We start from the raw sequence: 19,937 nt of genomic DNA, 5'->3' as shown, positions 1-19,937 counted from the left end.
AAGTGGCTCAGGAGGAAAGGGGGGGTTATGGTGGCCAGAGGATGTGGAGGAAAGCCCTCCTCTCCACTCACACACTTCAAGGGCAGTGCCTGGGAGGAGAATGTGCTGCTGGGCAGTACTCATGAGAGGGGGGGCGGTGAAGGGTGCAATTCGTACCCAGGGCCACAGCTCTCCAGGGTTTCATTCCCAGATCTGTCAGGGATTAAAAAGGGAACTCTCTGCAAAGCAGGTACATGTAGCTTCATCTCCATCCTTTTTGTACTTGGAAGTAAGTTCAATTGGATGCAGTGGACCTTACTTAACCATGCAAATGTGCATAGGTTTGAGCTGAAAGAGTGTTAAGGCCATTACTTTTCTCCTGATGATCATTGTGGCCATTATCATTTGTAGCAAGGGTCTCCAAACCCCGGCCTGGGGGCCAGATGCGGCCCACAGCAAGCCTCTTTCCGGCCCACAGCCAACCTCTTGTCCCCTCAAAACCCCTGGCCCACTCAACGGAACACGACCAGAACTGTGCTCTGATTGTGTCTGGAGGGTGTTCTGAGGGCCAGAGAGGTTGAATGAATGAGCCCATTCATTCATTTATTCACTTATCTAAGTTCCATCTCTAATTTATTTATTTAAATTTTATATTTAAATTTTTTTTACATTTTTTACAAGAATTCATTAACTACAAATGACAGAAGAGAAAACACGCAAATCTTTATCATATTTCAAGATATGGGAGAGCCCAATTTTCATAGGGGCTGCTTTTTTAGCAGTAACACTTCAGCACTGCTTAGCAGCTGAGAGCCTGAGGGCCAGATAAAAAGCCTCCTCAGGCCGCATCCGGGCCCCCGGGCCATATGTTTGGCACCCTTGGGCTATTGTGTATATACTTTTAACAATGATAGTAAATGGGACTTACTCCTGTGTAAGTGTGGGTAGGATTGTAGCCTAGGGTTGTTAAAAATTTTCTTGCTTGATGATCTTGCTTGCTTCTGGTCATGACACCACTTCCGGTGTGACCACTTCCACTTGACAAATTTTGATTCTAATAAAGTGGGTCCCAGTGGTAAAAGTTTGACAATCGTTGTGAATGGTTAAGGGTAGAGGCACCCTGTCCTCCATTGTATCTGGTCACCCTGTTTGGGGACTCACCAAAAATCAGGCCACGGAATACAGTTTGGGAACCACTGCTTTAGTGGGAAAGAGCTCCTGGGAGAAATCGGTGGAATGATTCCCTTTCCCTTCTGCGTTGGCAAAGATGATTGCCACTTTTCCCATGACAGCTGCCTGCTGGCTCTCTGGAGTACCCGAGTCTCCCTGCCTCCCCCTTCCGACGTGCTCCCTGCCCCCCATCCCGCGGTGTCAAGCAATAACGGAACGTGGGAGTCGCCGAGTATCAATTTGTTGCACCGCTTCCTCTCTCAACCAATCGCCAGGCGGGCTGCCGTCCCCTCATTTGCATAGGCGGCGCGGCCGGCCAATCAGCGCGCAGGCTTGGAGCACGCTTGGAATGCGACGTATCTTCCATCTGTCCTTTCTCCCGGGTGCTGCTGCTGGTGACTGAGCGAGCGCGGCGCTGCCCTGCCCTGGCACGGCGCGCTGCTACCAGAGGGGGAACCTCCAGCAGATCTCCTGGGCATCGGCCGCGAAGAGACGCCCTTTGTTGCTTTCGGCTGCTGCGGCTTCTGCGGAGGAGCATGTCGGTGGCGGGGTTGAAGAAGCAGTTCCACAAGGCCAGCCAGGTAAGGGGGCAGAGCTCTGGCTTCCACATCCCCCCTGTTCTGCGCCCCCCCATCTCCATAGATGGGTCCATAGATTGTAGCCAACGCTCAAGGGATCTTCTGCACCACTGTATGTAATGGGGAGAGGCATTGTTTCACACCACATAGATATTGGCCAGTGGGGACTTGCACTTTCCTGCCCGGTTAAGCCTGCAAAAAGTGGGTGGAAAGAGATCCGCGCCTTCTTTTCCCCTGGTCGCCAAAGTTACACCTATCGATACCCTCGTGGCAGTTGAGTGGGAGGGAGGTGTACTGTATGTCCATAGGCTTTTACTAGACCAGTGTTCCTCAACCAGTAGTATGGGTACCACCAGTGGTACTTGAGCTGGTGTCTGATGGTACTTGTGGGACACCCTGGACACCTGCCGTCCAGCAGCGAGACCAGGAACGTGACTCAACAAACAGCGGTAGGAGACTCAGCTTGGCTCCTAAGCATGCTTTTCTGAGCTCACAAAAGCCCTCCCATCCACCCTGAACCACCTACTGGTGTTGATCGTGTCCCATCTGGCCCCCCAACCCAGAAGTAACTGGTAACAGTGTCATTGCCAGTTACTTCTGGTGCTACTTTGAATAGGTGGACCACTGTGAAATGGTACGATGGAGGACAAATGTTGAGAAACACTGGACTAGACCTTCTTCTGTGTCCTTTCACACATTACACAGAGGTTTGTTACCCGTGTTTGTTGCTGTACATGCTTGGCAGAGAGCTGCAGCCCATTGCCTCCCTGTACGATAGATGTGTTTTGCATGGACACGTGTCAAAGAGGTGCATTTTAGGTGTATGCTTGAACCAGTACACTTAGAGGTGTAATGTGTGAGGAACCCCTGGTGGTCGCAGGAATCTTAGGAAGTACAGCATTTGGGCGATTTGGTTGTTGCCTTCCAAGCAGTAGTGATTCCCCATCCTGCTTGCCTCTTTGGTAATTCCTCTCTGGGGAATTCAGTTTGTCCTCATTCAGAAGTTCCATCTGTTCAGTCCTTCCCTTCTAAGGGAAGAAAAGGCTTTTGCCAGTGTAACCCCTCCCATGTGAAGGATTTCTCTCCTGTTTGCATCATGGTTCATTTTCATTAATTCAGATCTGCCAGCCTCAAGCAGTCATGTGCTAGGCGCAGTATTCATCTGGGACTGAACCAGTATCTGTATGCGCCTCTTGTTGGGCATACAAGTCAAAGGATAATATAAAAAAAGAGATGCCTTGGAATTTGTGGCTGATTGTCCGTTGCATAGAGATGATGTAGGTTGCTTGATTTCCAGAGCTGTGGCATGCTGGTCATAGCAGGTTGTATGATGTGTGTGTTTTCTCTGCTTGGAGTGGGGGTGTTGGAGGATTGTCACAGCTAAAAGACAACCTTGGGAACACCCTTCTGTTTCCTTACAAAGCTCCTTAACTTCCTTCATCTATTGTGAATTGACTTCATATTCCTCTACAAATGTTACGGCCCATTAAGGCCCAGTTTTCAATCACATCATTACCTAAAGGAATGGTCTGTGCTTGTTCTGTGTGGGTAATGATAATTTTACCTTTTCTGGTATTTATCTCTTCCTCCTTCTCAAAGGAGTTGGCACTTTGTTCTCAAAGTGTGCTGCACTTCTTTCTTTTTTTCATTCCTCAACAGTCTCATCAAGATGAATTCTCTATATTGTGCTTCTTTCACATACCTCTGCTGGGAAATGAAATGAATTTCAAAGAGGTAGCTGATGCTTTTGGAGACAGCATCTTATTACTGTTTGACCTGGAAGTGAGGCACTTTTGCTGTCTCCTGAAGCTTAAAATGATTAAGGATGCACAGCGATGCAGACAACCACTAGCCTGGTCACCTGGGGTGAGTTTAAGTGTTTGCATAGTGTAAAGAGCTGTTCTTTTCACCTTCATACACATTTTCTACAACTAACATAGGCCTGTATGGGTAGAGGATGTGGTTGTACTGTTGTTTTTTTTCTTGATGTAACTTTTCTGGAATTATTTATAAGGCAATTGAAAGTCATCTGAAGACATTTGACATTCTCTGCTCTATGGGGATGGTGCTGTAGCTCAGTGGTAGCACACATGCTTTTCATGCATAAGGTGCCAGGTGCGATTCCTTGAAGCACCTCCAGGTAAGGGTTGGAAAAAGCTTTGTCTAAAACTCTGCCGCAAGTAAATGAGGATGTTACAGACCTAGATCAGTGGTCCCCAATCTGATGGTTGAGACCCACTGGTGGGTTGTGACCTGATTTTTGGTGGGTTCAGTAAGGGTGATGGAAAGATCAGATAACTGATCTCCTCAAGCCCTGAGATGATTCAAAAATCAGATATTGCTAATTACCCAGCAAAACACTCAGCTCCTGCAGTTTGCAAGATAGCTGCTAACTGCCCTGCTAGGAGCTGAGCTCCTACAGTTTGCCAGCATGTATAAACATAGGGGGATAAAGGTAAATACTTAAATATTTTATTTCTTTCTAGATTTCCTTTTTTAACAAGTGTGTATACCTAGGTGGGTCCTGATAGAATGCTGGTTTAAAAAGTTGGCCCTGGTACTAAAATGTTTGGGAACCACTGACCTAGATGAAGCAAAGATTTGGCTCAGTAGAAAGCAGCTTCTTCCCCCCCCCTCCATTATACTCTCAATCTGGGTAGTACAGAATAGGTTTGTTCCCCTTCAGTACATACTTATGGGAAAACAGAGGCTCTAGTTTGCATTCCTGGTTCTTGGCACAGAAGAAGAAGCGATTTATGTTTTAAGCTCCAGATTAGTTAGCAAGGGATACATTTATATTCTGGCTTTCTTCCATGCCTGGAACTCAAGGCAACTCGTATGGGCATTCCAGCTGGCCTCTCATCCAGGGACCAGGCCTGAATATCAGTAGACCCAGGTGTGCTTAGTTTCAGACGGCTTGCTGCATCATATACCTTCAGACCTAAAGCCTTTGTCCTTGATCTTTTCCAAGCAGAGCAAAGCAACATAGACTGATTATGTAATCTCAGAAAGGTATCTGTTGCTTATTGTAGAGTAAGAGTAGCTTGGTGATAGAGCACCCATTTTGCATTTGGAAGGACCCAGCCATTTCCAGACAGGGCTGGATAAGACCTCCAGATGAAACCCTGAAGCCTGTCAGTTTCCACAATACTGAGTAGACGGACAGGCGATCTGACTTGGAATAAGGCAGCTTGATATGCTTATACCTGTATTATCAAAATCAAATATTTAATCTCTTACCATGAACTTCAGACTGCTTTTCAGTTATGTAATTTACACAGCAGTTCAGAACATGAAACAACAAAAGTAATATATATTAAAGGTAATCAAACCTAAATCTAAAACATCAGACATCAAAGTCCTATCATGGAACCTGTTACTGTAAGTGAAGGTGGTGTTCAGTTTATAAATATAATTTATTTTTCAGCTTTTCATATTGCCCTTCGTATTGCCATTAGCTCAGGGTGATATACATGGTCCCTTCCCTCCTTCTATCCTCACAACAACCCTATGAGGTAGATGGCTGTGCAGGGATTTGAACCTGGATCTTCCAGGTCTAAGATCAACAACATAACCACTACACCATCCTTTCTTTTTGTTACCTAGGGCTCAATCCTATCCAACTTTCCAGCACCAGTGCAGCTGCAATGCATCCCTGATGCAAGGGAACAAATATTCCCTTACCTTATGGAGGCCCTCCCACCACCGGATGCAGCGCACACCCCATTGGCACGGTTACACAAGTGCTGGAAAGTTGGATAGGATTTGGCCCCTAATCATGCAATATTTGCTGGTGTGTGGTGGAGTGCGTTGTACGGACTCTGTTGAGATTGAGCAGCAATCTGTTTGAGGAGATGTGAAAGAGTGGAGTTTCCGTTTGTGCAAATCTTCTCTCCATGCTGCAGTCATCAGGTGGTGAACATGCATGTGTGAACTAGCCCAAAATGCAAAGTTAGGAGGGTATACTGGAGTTGTTTCCTCCAGCCTGCTGCCTTGAATCAGAAATTCCACACTGTGTGGATTAAGGTTACCCAATTCACAATCTGTGCTCCTGCTTTTTATTGCCAGCATTTTATGGGAATATTCAAGCCTTGTTATGATTAGCAAAGTCAGATTTGGGAGGCCTAGAGAACAACCCAAAAGATTCCTGTTTCTTCTTGTAAACAGTTCTTTATACTGTCTGTGGGACTGAGTACAACATTTATTAGTGCCCAGCTGCCTGCAGTAAGTAGTAAGAACTACCCTATGCAAAAGAAAAAGAACTGGGTGTAAGCTGTTTAGACTTGCTGGAGTCTGCTTTAAAAAAGATTCTGGTTATTCGATGTGCAAATTATGCAATGGAACGAGGCAGCTGATTGTGCCTCTTTCTAGTGGAGAAAACAAAAGCGTCATTATTTGCCAAGTTGGAGGTAACCATAACACAAGCTGTGCAGAGTGTCAAGATAGATAGTGAACTTGTAATACATCCCAAAAGCAGTCAAACCAATTTTCTTGGTTTGCAGCTTGAGAGTAGTAGTGCTGGGTTGTAAGCCGGCTCAGCAGAAGCAGAGCTGAAGTGTTGACTGCAGTTCCCCCTCTCTAGAGCAGGGGTTTCTAAACCCCGGTCCAGGGGCCAGATGCGGCCCGTGGCAAGCCTCTATCCGGCCCATGGCCAGCCTCTTCTCCCCTGAAAGCCTATGGCCCACTTGGCCAAACATGACTGGAACTATGCTCTGGTTGCGTTTGGAGGGTGTTCAAGGGCCAGAGAGGTTGAACGAATGAGCCCATTCATTCATTTATTCACTCATCTAAGTTCCATCTCTAATTTATTTAAATAAATTTTATATTTAAAAATTTTTCCCGGCCCTCATCACCGTGCCAGATATTTGATGCGGCCCTCTGGCCTAAAAGTCTGTAGACCCCTGCTCTAGAGCCTGTTTTGTGTTGGAAGCTCTCCTTCAGGTTCCTCCACCATTAGAGGTATGGCAGGTGGGTTGTTGAGAAGGGGATCTCTCAGTGGTGGCCCCCAGGGCCACCCTAGAGTGCTGTGTCAGTGCCTGTCTTTAGACTGGCAATAAAAACAGCTTTGTTTCAATGCACTTTCTCAGCTCTGTGTGTTTGAAACAGTCTGCCCAGTCTGCCTGGGCAGGTGCAAATATACCCATTCCCAGTGTGGATCCGGCATCCGTGGATCCAGCCTAGCCAGCTCTAGAGGAGCTGTGAACATGCTCTATGGCATGTTTTTGACACTCCTGGGCTGGTACAGGGGGTGCCTAATGCCAGGTTTGGATCACACTCTGGGTCTACTGCCCAGGCCTATAGGACACTAGATACCAAGAATAGTAGAATGAGGTTGCATCTTTGTCAAGACAATTGCAACACACAAAGAGGTATATGGTCTAAAGGAGGGTCAATAGAGCCTCCAGAAGGATGAGATCTGTTTGCCTTTACTTCGTAAGGAATTAAAGTCTGGTAGGGGAATTGACAGAGAGGGTGCTGGCCAGAGAAGTGAGCAAGAGGGAGGGACTGGGAGAAAGAGAGGGATTAATTCTTTCCCAAAGGAGGGTGAGAGAAGATTACAGGAGGGGGCTGAGTTCCCAGGGCTGGGTGAGAGAATTTGGAAGGAAGTAGAGCTTGTGCCAGGAGGCATGACTAAGAAAGGAGATGCTCCAGAGCCACACAGAACCCCGAGGCAAGGAAAGAGGCACATAGGAAGGCTACTTCTGAGTGTCAATAAACACATGTACTGAGTGGAAAATATGGCTAACTAGGCCGCTGTAGCACAGAAGAGTTTAAAAGCAACATATACTGTTGCAGCTGCCAGATCTCGAAGCTGCTTCATCTTTTGCAAATTATAAATACAGTTCGAACCATGTCTTGGTTTCTGTCCATAAGTCTCTTGCAGCCCAGAGATGATTGTGAAGAGTAAGAGCAACATGTTTTGCTGAGTCGATATTTTACTCTTTCCACTGTGTGATCATGTGATATTTCCTCTCTGTTCCCCCTCTGGAATCCACCTCAACTCCCTGGTGACAAAATGATTGCAGGGCATTCAGGTTGCTAAGACCAGGTCTAAGTGAGGGGAGGAGAGTGGCAACTACCTTTTGTGTCTCCAAGGTGATGCTCAGACCAGTGGTTCTCAAACTTTTAGCACTGGGACCCACTTTTTAGAATGAGAAACTGTCAGGACCCACCAGAAGTGATGTCATGACCAGAAGTAATGTCATCAAGCAAGAAAATTTTTAACAATCCTAGGCTGCAATCCTACCTACACTTACCCAGGTAGTCTCATTGACTACCTTTGTTAAAAGTATATACATAGTAGCCTGTTCAAAGTACAGATCTGTAACATTTCCCCAAATGCAGTCACATACCATGGTAGCATCAAGTCTAATATATTAAAAATAAAATATTGAAATGAATGGGAACCCATCTGAAATTGGCTCACAAATGACCTAGTGGGTCCTGACCCACAGTTTGAGAAACACTGCTCTATACTGTTTTCTGTTACTTGCTGGGTGTGCAAGTGAAGGTGGGGGGAAGTCTCCAGAAACTAGCAGTCCTATAACTGCTATAATAAGCTACACTGAGCTTAGTGGGTCCCCAGCTGGGGCAGGAAATGCCTTATTTACTACTTCATTCAAGTATCATACTAGATTACCTTAGGCTTTGCATGCCTGTAGGAGATTTACATGCTAAATTAAATTAGTAAACCACAAAATACAATTTCGGTTGAACTTAATCTCCCCAACCTGGTTATTGAGAAGTCTTTGTGTATTCTCAAAGCATACCCTCGGGATGAAAAATAATCTCATAGCGCTGCATCATCAGAAATTCTGGTGGGCTGGGGAAAGATATTTGGGGCATCACACTCCTGTCAGTTCTGATACATTTAGTGTCCTGAGGGCAAAGTCACTTTTTCCACTCATCATTAATATAAGCTGGCTCTGCATTGAAAATGCTGCATGAAGTTTTCCCCCCCTTTTGATCAATGCTTCATCACTGTACCATTCTAGCACAGCACCTACACTGCCTGTTTCCCGTCATGTTGGTTTTTGCAGAGTTTATTTCATTAACAATAAGAAATAATGAAAAATAAAATTCACCCAGTGTCTAAATAACAAGATGCTGTACAGTTGTAAAATTAGCAGTGACAAGACTCTGCCTGCAGGGTTACACTGTTCAGACTGACACATGAGAGGGGAAAAAGGAAGATGAGGCAAGGAAATACCAAAGAGATTGGTATCTCTTTGGAAGAGAATCACAAAACAGAAAATTTAACAAAATGGGAATAATTGGGAATAGTTGCAAGTAAGTAGGCTATTGTTCCTTTATAAGCAAGGATTGTGACTTTATTTATATTTATTAAAGGAAAACTGGATACTGCTGCAGTCTTAATATGTTTTTTCTTCACTTGTGTTTTTTCCACTGACAGCTCAGCAGAATCCAAAACCAAAATTACCAAGTTAGCATCTCTTCCGGGATTTATAAAACACTGCATTTTATCCCTTTCAGCATTCCAATTTTGGATTTCAAATTCTAAATAAAGATGATTTTCTCCAAATTTCCTCCCCTCTTTCAGAAAAGAGCTGTGGGAGGCAAGCTGATAGTTGGACATCACATATTGCATTCTCCTGCTTTTCCTTATTTTAAAAAGTTATATCCTGCTTTCTCAGATCCAGAGAACCCCCTACTTGTAAGTAAAGTGATTCTGTACTTGCTAAAACCTTTGAGTTTTGCTTCTGAGTGCATTCCCTTATACTATGTCAGTTAACATCATGGAATGTTAATCCTCCAATCCTCATGAGTTTTTCAAGGGGTATGAGAAGGTATTGATGGGAGGAAAAGTCCTAAAAAAGTCAGGGAAGTTCTAAAAGTCCAGCGCATGTGCAGAAGCCATTGAACTCTATAGAGCTTACATGTAAGTAAGCCTGGATCTCATTGTTAGGTTCCATAACAATGGTGCAGTAGTAAACATTGAACAGCCAGTCTTGCCTTCCCCCTCCCTTTAAAAAAAACGACACACCACTTTATTCCTTTATCCCGGTGTTTCTCAAACTCTTACCACCAGAACCCACTTTTTAGACTGAGAATCTGTCAGCAAGGCCTCTGAGAGGAATTTTATCAGGGGGTACAAAGTTTCTTTGGGGCCCTGTTGCAAAGTAGGAAAGGTGAAACAGAGCAGGGGAGGGTGGTGATGGGCGAGCAGAATGGGGACAGGGAGGGGTGAAACAGGGTGGGGGGAGGGGGGAGACAGCTGGAGAAGTTTTTGGAGCCCAGGTCTACCCACCCTTGTGACATCAGCAGCTGGATATAGTAATAAGGAAAACCAAGCACACTCCTAAGTCTCTCTAAAATATTTTAAATATAGAAAAACATGCAAAAGCCTCACAGCTGTGTCCCTGAGCTCCTATACAATCCTTCAAGGTAAGCAGATCCACAAGCCTAAGAGCTACTGTAGTAGGTCAGTTTCCTCCCAAATCTAACACTGTGTTAAGGAGTGTCATGTATGCATTCCTCAGCCCAGTTTATATGACTTGCCAGTAAAAGCTCAGGGCAATGTCACCAGCATCCCACGTGGCCAACAAGTTTGAATAGATAGGAAAATGTAAGATCCCAGGAAATTTCTGCGCTCTTTGGCTCCTAGGCCCTCTTTTTGACCCTGGGCCCTATCTGTCAGGACTCACCAGAAGTGACATCCATGACTGGAAGTGACTTCATCAAGCAAGGAAAATTTTTTTTTTTTTTACAATCCTAGGCTGCAATCCTACCTACATGTACTTAGGAACAAACCCTATTGATTGTTAAAAGCATATACAGAGTAGCCTGTTAAAAGTACAGATCTGTCATATTTCCCCAAATACAGTCACATACCATGGTAGTGTCAAGTCTGAGAAATTAAAACTAAAATATTGAAATGAATGCGGACCCACCTAGTGGTTCGCGAAATTGGTTCGCAACCCACCTAGTGGGTCCCAACCCACAGTTTGAGAAACACTACTTTATCCAATTTGGACAGCTTGGCCTCTAAATTTCTTTGTCTCCATCATTCTATTTTCATTTTGCCCCTTTTTCTTTTTAAAATATTACAAGGTCTGTTGGTTTGCTCTTCGCTTTCTCTCTGTGTTAAACGTTTGGGAATTTGATTTATTCATTTTCTCTTTCTTAGTGATGAACATTTGGAGCTCTGCACTTTTGCTCTCCCATGCCCCCTTTGTTTGAAAATACAATGCTGGGATGTACAGGTAGAGTACCCCTTATTTGGGTATCTGAAATCCGGACTATTCCAAAATCCGGACATTTTTGTCCAGGCCTTGTTAAAAAACTTTCTGTAGTATGAACACTAGAAGGTTTTTTGCTCATTCCCGTGTACAGTGCAGGTACGTGCTATAATAATAATAATAATAATAATACAGGTATTTCTATACTGCCTTTCTTGGTCCTCAGATTTCTCCTTAGACTTTATTCAAGGCGGTTTACATAGGCAGGCAATTTAAATCCCTGTAGGGATTTTTACAATTTGAAAGGTTTCTATCTTTCAAGAAACCACAACATTCAGATGTTTCTTTCTTGATCTGGTCGCACATTCTGGCCTCCATCCTCCCACGCTCAGAGCAGATGAAATAGCTCGGCTCAGCTTGTCAGCTGCTTCAAGGTCGCACGGTGCCGGTAGCCTGGAACTGGCGACCTTCGGATGTTATCTTCAGGCAAATGGAGGCTCAACCCCCTAGACCAGACCTCCTGCCTATAAGTTCTATTCTCTGCTCTGTGGTGTGTGTACCTGTACAAACACAGTTGAAAAATGTCAGAGGCCAGCAGACACCTGTATAGGTCACAGTGAAAAGAGCAAGAGGAAGCATTTCTCATATTTATGCAATTATTCCAAAATCTAGTATAGTATTGGCAACCTTCAGTCTCGAAAGACTATGGTATCGCGCTCTGAAAGGTGGTTCTGGCACAGCGTCTAGTGTGGCTGAAAAGGCCAATCTGGAAGTGACAATCCCTTCCACACCGGGAGCAAGTGCAGTCTGTCCCTGGTCTGTCTCCCTGGCTATGGGCCTTCCTTCTTTGCCTCTTAGCCTCAGACTGTTGGCAAAGTGTCTCTTCAAACTGGGAAAGGCCATGCTGCACAGCCTGCCTCCAAGCGGGCCGCTCAGAGGCCAGGGTTTCCCACTTGTTGAGGTCCATCCCTAAGGCCTTCAGTTCCCTCTTGCAGATGTCCTTGTATCGCAGCTGTGGTCTACCTGTAGGGTGCTTTCCTTGCACGAGTTCTCCATAGAGGAGATCCTTTGGGATTTGGCCATCATCCATTCTCACAACATGACCGAGCCAACGCAGGCATCTCTGTTTCAGCAGTGCATACATGCTAGGGATTCCAGGGATCCAAGATTTCGGATTTTGTCCAAAATCTAGACAAACCTGAAATCCAGACACCTTCCCTTCCCAAGCAGTCCGGATAAGGGATACTCAACCTGTATTAGGATGTAAAAAGGTCAGTGGAGCATCTCTAGGAATACGGTGTTTGTATCCCTAGATTCCCAACTCAGCAAATGAGATGTTCACATTAACAGAAGAGAGTGACCTGCTTTTGGGGCCATTTTTGCTGCTTAGGGTGTGTGTGTGTGTGTGTGTGTGTATTTAAACAATATTCTAAAACTCCCTGAGCTGCTCCAGTCTGGCTGAGGTTTCTGAATTTTTTTTTAAAAAGCATCCCCATATGGATGCAATCCTGCCTGGAAGTGTTAAGGCCATAAATGTATATCTGCATCCAGTTTCAGATCCAGCCATGGAATTTGTGTTCAGAAATCACTTCCAAGTTCATCTCTCTCTCTCTCTTGCTGATTTGGGGGAAATTAATGCAAATCTTGTGCAAAACAAGTTACTTAGTTACGGAAAACATATGTGTGGTGTTGTATAGTGACAGATTCTCAAGGGAGGGTATTGAACTGCCATCCTCGGAACTATTTCAGAATAAATGTGGATAAGCATCTTCTCCAGATAGGATTAATTAAATCGGGTATATGGCAACTCCGTGAGGCATTAAAATTATATCTGTATTTCTGAAAGGTTGCTTTTGGTAGTATTTAAACACCCCCTATTAAATTAGGGTTATGAACGGTGGTGTTGAAACCTCCTGCTGGGAAGCCCTGCGCACTGAGACACATCCTCTAGTGAAAAAAGGGAAGAGTTTTGACCCCCTGCTGGTTCACTTGCTAGCAGGGGGACTGATTCACTGTAAACATTTGCCATCTGTAACCTTAAAAGAAGCAGCTGCTGGGGCTGGTGGTAGGTGGAGTGTGTTAAACGTTGTTCCATCTATTGCAAAAATCAGCCCAGCCGCAGAATAACTGTTTAACCCATGAAGGGCTGCAGCAGGGGTGGAAAACTGAGCACTCCGTTTATTCAGAGGGAAAGCCAGGATATCATTCATTTATATAAACAAAATACATTTGCATGTAAAAGTTCCTAGGTCCACTCCCAGGCTGGGCTGGAGAAGAGCCCTGAGTTTGTGTCGATGAGACTGACAGCCCAGTGCTAACTAAAGTTGCATGGTGGGATGTATTGGAGCCAGCCCAGGTCCTGCTACATCCTATGAATGGAGTTGCTGCACTCGGGGCCTCCTCGAGGCAAGGAGACTTTCATCCCCTTGCTCTGGGATAAACCCTGGCAGCCATAATGGGGCTACTCAGATGTGTACCAGCAAAACTACCGGCGCAAATCTGTGGCCTTGTGTCAATGGATCAGGGCCAGGAGGTGGGATAGAATCTGGTGAGAGCCTCTGCTACCATTCCCTCACCCTCTCTGGCCCAATCCACCCATCCCCACCCTCAATGCCACCCATTCCCACCCCTCCCCCTCTGTGGAATGCCTCTGTACCAGTCCGTGTGGGACTTACCTTTCTAGCACATGAGCCTGCACGGGCTATCCTGCTGGCTCTTCCTTCTGCAAGGCCCGTTGCAAAGTGCTTTACTGCATTTTCGCGATGGCGTGTGATAGACCAGTGCACCTGCCACGGAGGATTGGGCCCTTAGTTGAATTGTATGACTTGGCCCAAGCCAGTTTCCTGTATACGTTACTTCCTGGTAAAGCAGCAAGCACTGGGAACCATACAATGTTAGAGTTGGAAGGAGTCTTGGAGGTCATCTAGCCCAACCCCCTGCTTAAAGCAGGCAACTGCTACATCATCCCTGACAGGTGGCTGTCCAGCCTTTGCTTGAAAACATCTAAACAAGGAGACCCCTGCTGCATGAGGCAGAATGATCCAGCGTTGGAAGCTCTTACCTTTAGGAAATGCTTTCTAATGACTAGCCTAAATCTCCTTCTCTGGTGCTTTCAGTCATTGCTTCCAGTTCTGCCCTGAGGAGCACAGAGAGTAAGACCTCCTTTCATCTGTAGGTAAACACTTCAGGCATTTGAAGCTGTCTATTATATTTCTCCTTAGACTTTTTCCCCCCTGGCTAAACATACCAAGTTCTTGTAAGTGTTCCTCATAGGACTTTATTTGTTAAGCAGACTCAGGGACAAATCAACTACTATGGTACTTTTGTTCTGGTTACTATGAATATTGATGCTGTGACTGAGAGATTTCCACTGGCTTATGGCAGCTTCTAGCAAGGGGTCTTAGGTTTTAGACCCAAGGGCTGTTCAAGCCAACCCTTTCACAAATGTGTCAAATGCAGGGGAGAGATGAGTAGGATCACATTGATGGCCTCTCCCCACCCCATAGGACTGAAAATGGAGAATGTGCCTGTACGGCCGTAAGAATGTAGGCTCTGAACACTTTTGCTGTGCTTTCAGTGATTAGATCACCAGTGCAATCCTATACATGTTTAGTCAGAAGTAGATCCCACTCTGTTCAATAGGCTTCTGCTCAGGTAAGTATGTGTAGGATATCAGCCTAAGAAATTTCCAGAGTGTAGCTGTGTTAGTGTATTGTTACAAAACAGCCAAGAGTGATGTAGCATCTTCAAGATGAACAAATTTATTTGTAGTGTATGCTTTTGTGGACTACAGTCTACTTCATCAGATGCAATAAATATAGTTAATTAATTCAACGTAATTACATTAAGCAGAGTACAGTATTTCTGCGGTTGCTTTGCTTGTTCTGACATTTATTCTGTTTCTTTTTCTGTCCTGCTGTTGCTGGGTCAGACGTGATGCCTTAATTTTTCAAGACACACTTCTGCCCGTCTCATGGCACACAGTCATTGGTCATAATAAATTTCACTCTTTTCGAAAAACAGCAGAAGGGAGTTGGCACAGATAAACATGAAAATCCTATTCTTGCTATTGGTGTTCAGCATGGAAGAAGGGTGATTATTGAAACTGAAAGAGAAAAAATTGAATTTATTATGCCTTCAGTGTCAATCTTTATTCATTTTCCTGTTGTTATTATATTGTACCAGGCTTGTAAATTGGTGTTTTGTTTATTTGATTGTTTGTTTGTAAGAATGTGAATAGTCTGTGTGGTGTAGTGCTTTGGGCATCAGACTATGGCATGGGAGACCCAAGTTCAAATGGCTGTGCAGCTATTGAAGAACCTTGGGCCAGTCACCATCTCTCAGTCTAACCTACCTCACAGGATTGTTCTGAGAATAAAGTAGGGAGGGAAGAGAATCATCTATACCACTCAGAGTTCTAGTGAGGGCAAAAAAATAGTACGACATAACCAACTAATTATTTTAATTGATGAATTGACTAATCATTTCAGCTCTGTTTGAACTGGAGATATTCCACTGTAATTCAAAATTAATTTGCTTGTCAGATGTGGTAACTCCATTCGTCTTCTGATAGGTTAGGGTAGTGGTTCTCAAGTGGTGAGCCATGGCTCCCTGGGGAGCCATGGAAACCAGCCAGGGGGGCCACGGAATCCTTGTGAAAAACCCACCACCCTATACAACGTATAGGATTGTCACTCTAATGGGGAGCTGTGGCTAATGGCCTAGTACAGGGGTGCCCAAACCCCGGCCCGGGGGCCACTTGCGGCCCTTGGGGGCTCCCAATCAGACCCTCGGGGAGCCCCTAGTCTCCAATGAGCCTCTGGCCCTCTGGAGACTTGCTGGAGCCCGTGCTGGCCCAATGCAACTGCTCTAAGCGTGAGGACAACTGTTTGACCTCTCACCTGAGCTGTGGGATGAGGGCTCCCTCCACTACTTGCTGTTTCACATCTGTGATGCAGCAGTGGCAGTGAAGGAAAGGCTGGCCTTGCTTTGTGCAAGGCCTTTTATAGAGCTACTGCAAGACCTTCATTCATTCATATAAGTTCCATTCATTTATGTAAAGTTATTCAAATTTGAAATGTAAATTAATTCTTTTTTCCCCCGGCCCCCAACACAGTGTCAGAGAGATGTTGTGGCCCTCCTGCCAAAATGTCTGGACACCCCTGGCCTAGTTCGTCAAGGTAGCCGCCAGTCAAAAACATTTGGGGAACCACTGGGTTAGGGTGTTTTAATGACCGAGTGGGTATTTAATTGTCAAAAGAAAGACTACATGGAGTGAAATTCTCTTTATGGTTGCTTGGAAACTGGAATATTTCTGTATGTTGCTTGCAAATGTATGATAGTAGCTGGGCCTGAATTGGTGAAATAATATCCATTTTGAATTTAAAAGCACAGCAGAAGCTTGGGGAGGGGCCACAGCTCAGTGGTTGAGTATATACCTTGCATATAGACAGACAGTCCCGGGTTCAATCCTTAGTCCCTCCTGATGAGAGGAGGATCTCTTCCATAGCAGGAGTGGTGACATCCTCATCAGCAGGTTTTACCTTTGAAAAAAGGACTTTAGCTAAGAAATTAGGAAATTTGTGTAGACATGAACCTATGTTAATGTTAATGTATGTTAATGTAAATGTCTTGGCCATCAGATCTCAATCTATGCATCCCCAGGGCATCACAAGGCACTTGCCAGGGTGTTGTGGGCTGCCCGCTGCCCCAGCAGGGAGACCGTGGCAGAATATCCAAGCAGCAGCAGGAAGTTCAGCATGGCAGGCAGAGCTGCAATGTGCAAAAACAGCACACTGTGGAAAGCCTACCCTGACCCTGTTTGGAGACTTGGGACAGCCTCCAAACCCAGAAGTAAGTGGCTGGTGATGTCATTGATTGACATGTTTCACATCACCAACACTCACTTCTTAGTTGGCAGCTCTGTGGTTCTGGGTAGTTCTAGGTGCCTGGCAAATCCCCCTGCCTTTGTAATCCCAGGTAAGCAGCAAATGAAAAAAATGATTTATTGAGACCCTAGTGGGCCACCATACATAGGTACCCATTCTGCTAGTGCATGCCAGTCCCAGCAGAAGGGCTGACTAGGACTATGACCTTGGTTGGACCAAGTCAAAGAAGATATCGAAATCACAAAATGGCCTATCTATTTGGTCACCTGGTCTTCCTGCAATGGTGCTGATTTTAAAGTGTCTTTCTTTCCTAATGAACCTTTTGCTGCAGCTTTCTTTAGGGAAATATTGTTGATGGCGGGGGAGAAGGGAGCAATAGGAGCTCAAACATCACAGCTAGCCTCATGGATGTCATCTACAGTACCATTTATTTATGGATCTGTCAAACTGCACAGAGGGCATAGAGCTCATTTTAAACTTGGCTTCTAGTTACCTGCCAATGTTGCCTAATTGACGTGAATCTTTGACCATGGAATGCACCTTGGGGTCACTGGCTTTTCATCAGTAATGCAGCACAGTTGTCAAGATGTTAGAGAGCCAACTGTGTTGTGCATTCCCAACTATTTTCAGAGACCATCTTGCATGCACCTGGACCTTCAGATACAGTCTAGTATTCCTTTGCTCCATATGCTCATTAAAAACTAGATCTGTGGTGCAAGATCCACTGTATACTTTTTAACGTTCCTGGGTCCAAAATTTGTGTGTCTCAATAACTGTTGTGTTGCATTGGCTGGACAGTCACACAGACTGAACTGTTGTTATTATTTAAAGGATTTCTATCCTACCTTTCCCTTCCTCATCAGAAGGAGCCTGGGGCAGTTTACAATGTTTGTTTTCTATGTATGGCTGCTCAATAAAAATAGTCTCTTATCCATTTTTCCATTCCCATTCACATTGATGACCTTCTATAACATTGTTTAGTCTACCTTCTCCTTGCATTGCCTCACCATTGCAGGGATAACCCAAAGGAGGCTAAAAGACAGAAATCTCATAGGAGTGGCAGCTTGTTTCTAGCTAGGTCAGATATTCCAGCCTTATAAAGGGACCCAGTGGTACCATGAGACCAAGGCATCACATTAGGGGGAGCAGCTGGATTGCTCCCTCTATATGTAGTGGTTCCCAGGTTGTGAGCTGTGACTCCCCAGGGAGCCACAGTAACCAGCCAGGGGAGCCACGGAATCCTCATGAAAAACCTGCTGCCCTATACATTGTGTAGGATTGTAGCTCTAATGGGGAGCCGTGGCCAATGGCCCAGTAGGTCAAAGGAGCTGCCAGTAGAAAAAGCTTGGGAACCACTACTCTAATGGGTTACTGTGTACCACTGGAGCACCATATCTGTCGCTCTCTTTGTCTCTGGCTTTTGCTGTTTCAGAAGTCAGGTAAGAAGAGATCACACACCCCTCTACTCATGTGCTCTTTTAATGAGAAAAAAAATGTTTCCTTTTGACTTTCAGCGTAACATGGACATGAACTTTGGATTTCCTATGTCATTTCTGTTAGTTCAGAATGACAAACTCTCCAGTGACTGGTCCGGCTTTTTCTGCTTTGTGATCCGTCATTAATGCATATTGTTGCATGGCAAATTAGCGAGTGGGCAATCAAGGAACACAGCAGAGATTTGTCAGGAAAGTCTTGAAGACTCCAACAGACAAAGTATTTTTTTGTTGCTAAAGGCATTCCCTAGAAGAATAGCTTCAAGTTTTATCGGGGGGGGGGCAGGGGGCACAGACCGCGCTGCGGTGGGGTGACACGGCACTGCCTGGTGCAAACTGACCCTCCCTTTGGGAAGTGCAAAATCATGTTATAGTCACAGAATCTTTCTTGATTCAGTGGTGGACAGAAAGATCCTTTGTATCTCTTATCTGAAATGTTTGCCTCATATTGTCTAATAGCTGAATGCCATGAAGTGAGGCCTAGACACCATATTGAGTGCAGGATGGCAAGAATAGACATGATCCTAACTGCTTGGTTTTCCATGAATGACTCTTGCACTGCTGGGATAGTATTAAACAGCCCAATCCTACACACATCCTACCTAAAATTGGTTAGGATTGGGCTGTTAATTTCTCAAGAGGTAATGGCAATACAGCAGTGGAACTGGTTAGGCTAGATTATTGATGCAATTATGGCCACTAGTTTAGATGCCTGTGAAACGGATTATTAGACAGCATTCTAGAAGTTGTTTATCAATGGCTACTAGTTGCATTGGTTACACGAATGGAGCCTCCATGCTTAAGGGCAGTATACCACTGAATACCAGTTGTTGGGGGCGTCATCCTTGCAGACTTCCATGAGCCTTCTGTTTGGCTGCTGTGGGAAACAGGATACTGGAATAGGTGGTTGGACTCTTGGTCTAATTAAGCTGGGCTCATCTTCTAGAACAGGGTGTTCCGACACAAGGCTGGTGGGCCACATGCAGCCTGTGAGTTCCTTTCTCGTTGCCTTTGAAAATCCTAGCTGCCCTCATCATCTCCTCCACCTGCTCCGGTGTCGTCATGTCACTGCCAATTGCTTCTGTGTCTGCGCACTGGGAAGGTGATGCTTGGGTCATGCGGCCCCCTCCCCCAGCTGTTAAAAGTTGGACTGCCCTGTTCTAGTAAGTGTTGGAACTGTTTTCAAGAGAGGGCTTTTTAGGACACAAAATGGTCCTGCACATGGGAGGGGCAGGAAGATATATGTGGAGCGTCAGATTCCACAAGGAATCTGTTCTTGGACCCCTTGTGGATACTAAAAACTGCAGATAACGAAAGCCGCGGTTTTGGTCCCTTATTATTTATTATTTTATTTTATTAATTTATATCCCGCCTTTTTGCCCAATGGGCACACAAGGCGGCCTACAACAATTAACTCCAACAAATACAAAATTAAAAATTAAAAACAATAATTAAAACAATTTACAAATAATTAAAAATCTAAAACAAGCCCCGTGGATTCTCATATAAAAAAGCTTAAACCCTCAGCAGGCAACAGGAGCTGTGCCAGAAGCCCCTGGAAGGCTTTCCTGAGCCTCAGAATGGCTTGAAAGGCATAAAAACATCACTTGTGGTTTCCTGAGGCTCGCA

At 45.0% G+C, this 19,937-nt stretch overlaps 1 protein-coding gene across 2 annotated transcripts in view; it reads left to right on the top strand.

Annotated features, from left to right (window-relative positions):
• Positions 1-1,553: 1,553 nt before the first annotated feature.
• SH3GL3 (SH3 domain containing GRB2 like 3, endophilin A3) overlaps positions 1,554-19,937 on the top strand; it is a 43,027-nt gene continuing 24,643 nt past the window's right edge. The window contains exons 1-2 of one of the 2 annotated variants that reach the window (XM_066635393.1): positions 1,554-1,730; positions 3,387-3,593. In XM_066635393.1, the coding sequence (XP_066491490.1) occupies positions 1,686-1,730; positions 3,387-3,593 (252 nt within the window). In that variant the 5' untranslated portion in view covers positions 1,554-1,685. The remainder of the gene's footprint in view (positions 1,731-3,386; positions 3,594-19,937) is intronic. The other variant, XM_066635394.1, reaches the window with a different exon arrangement.

This window comes from Tiliqua scincoides, chromosome 8 (genome assembly GCF_035046505.1).
Source record: "Tiliqua scincoides isolate rTilSci1 chromosome 8, rTilSci1.hap2, whole genome shotgun sequence".
Taxonomy (NCBI): domain Eukaryota; kingdom Metazoa; phylum Chordata; class Lepidosauria; order Squamata; family Scincidae; genus Tiliqua; species Tiliqua scincoides.
The sequence above is the reverse complement of the archived record's forward strand: the minus strand, read 5'-3'. Positions and strand labels throughout refer to the sequence as shown.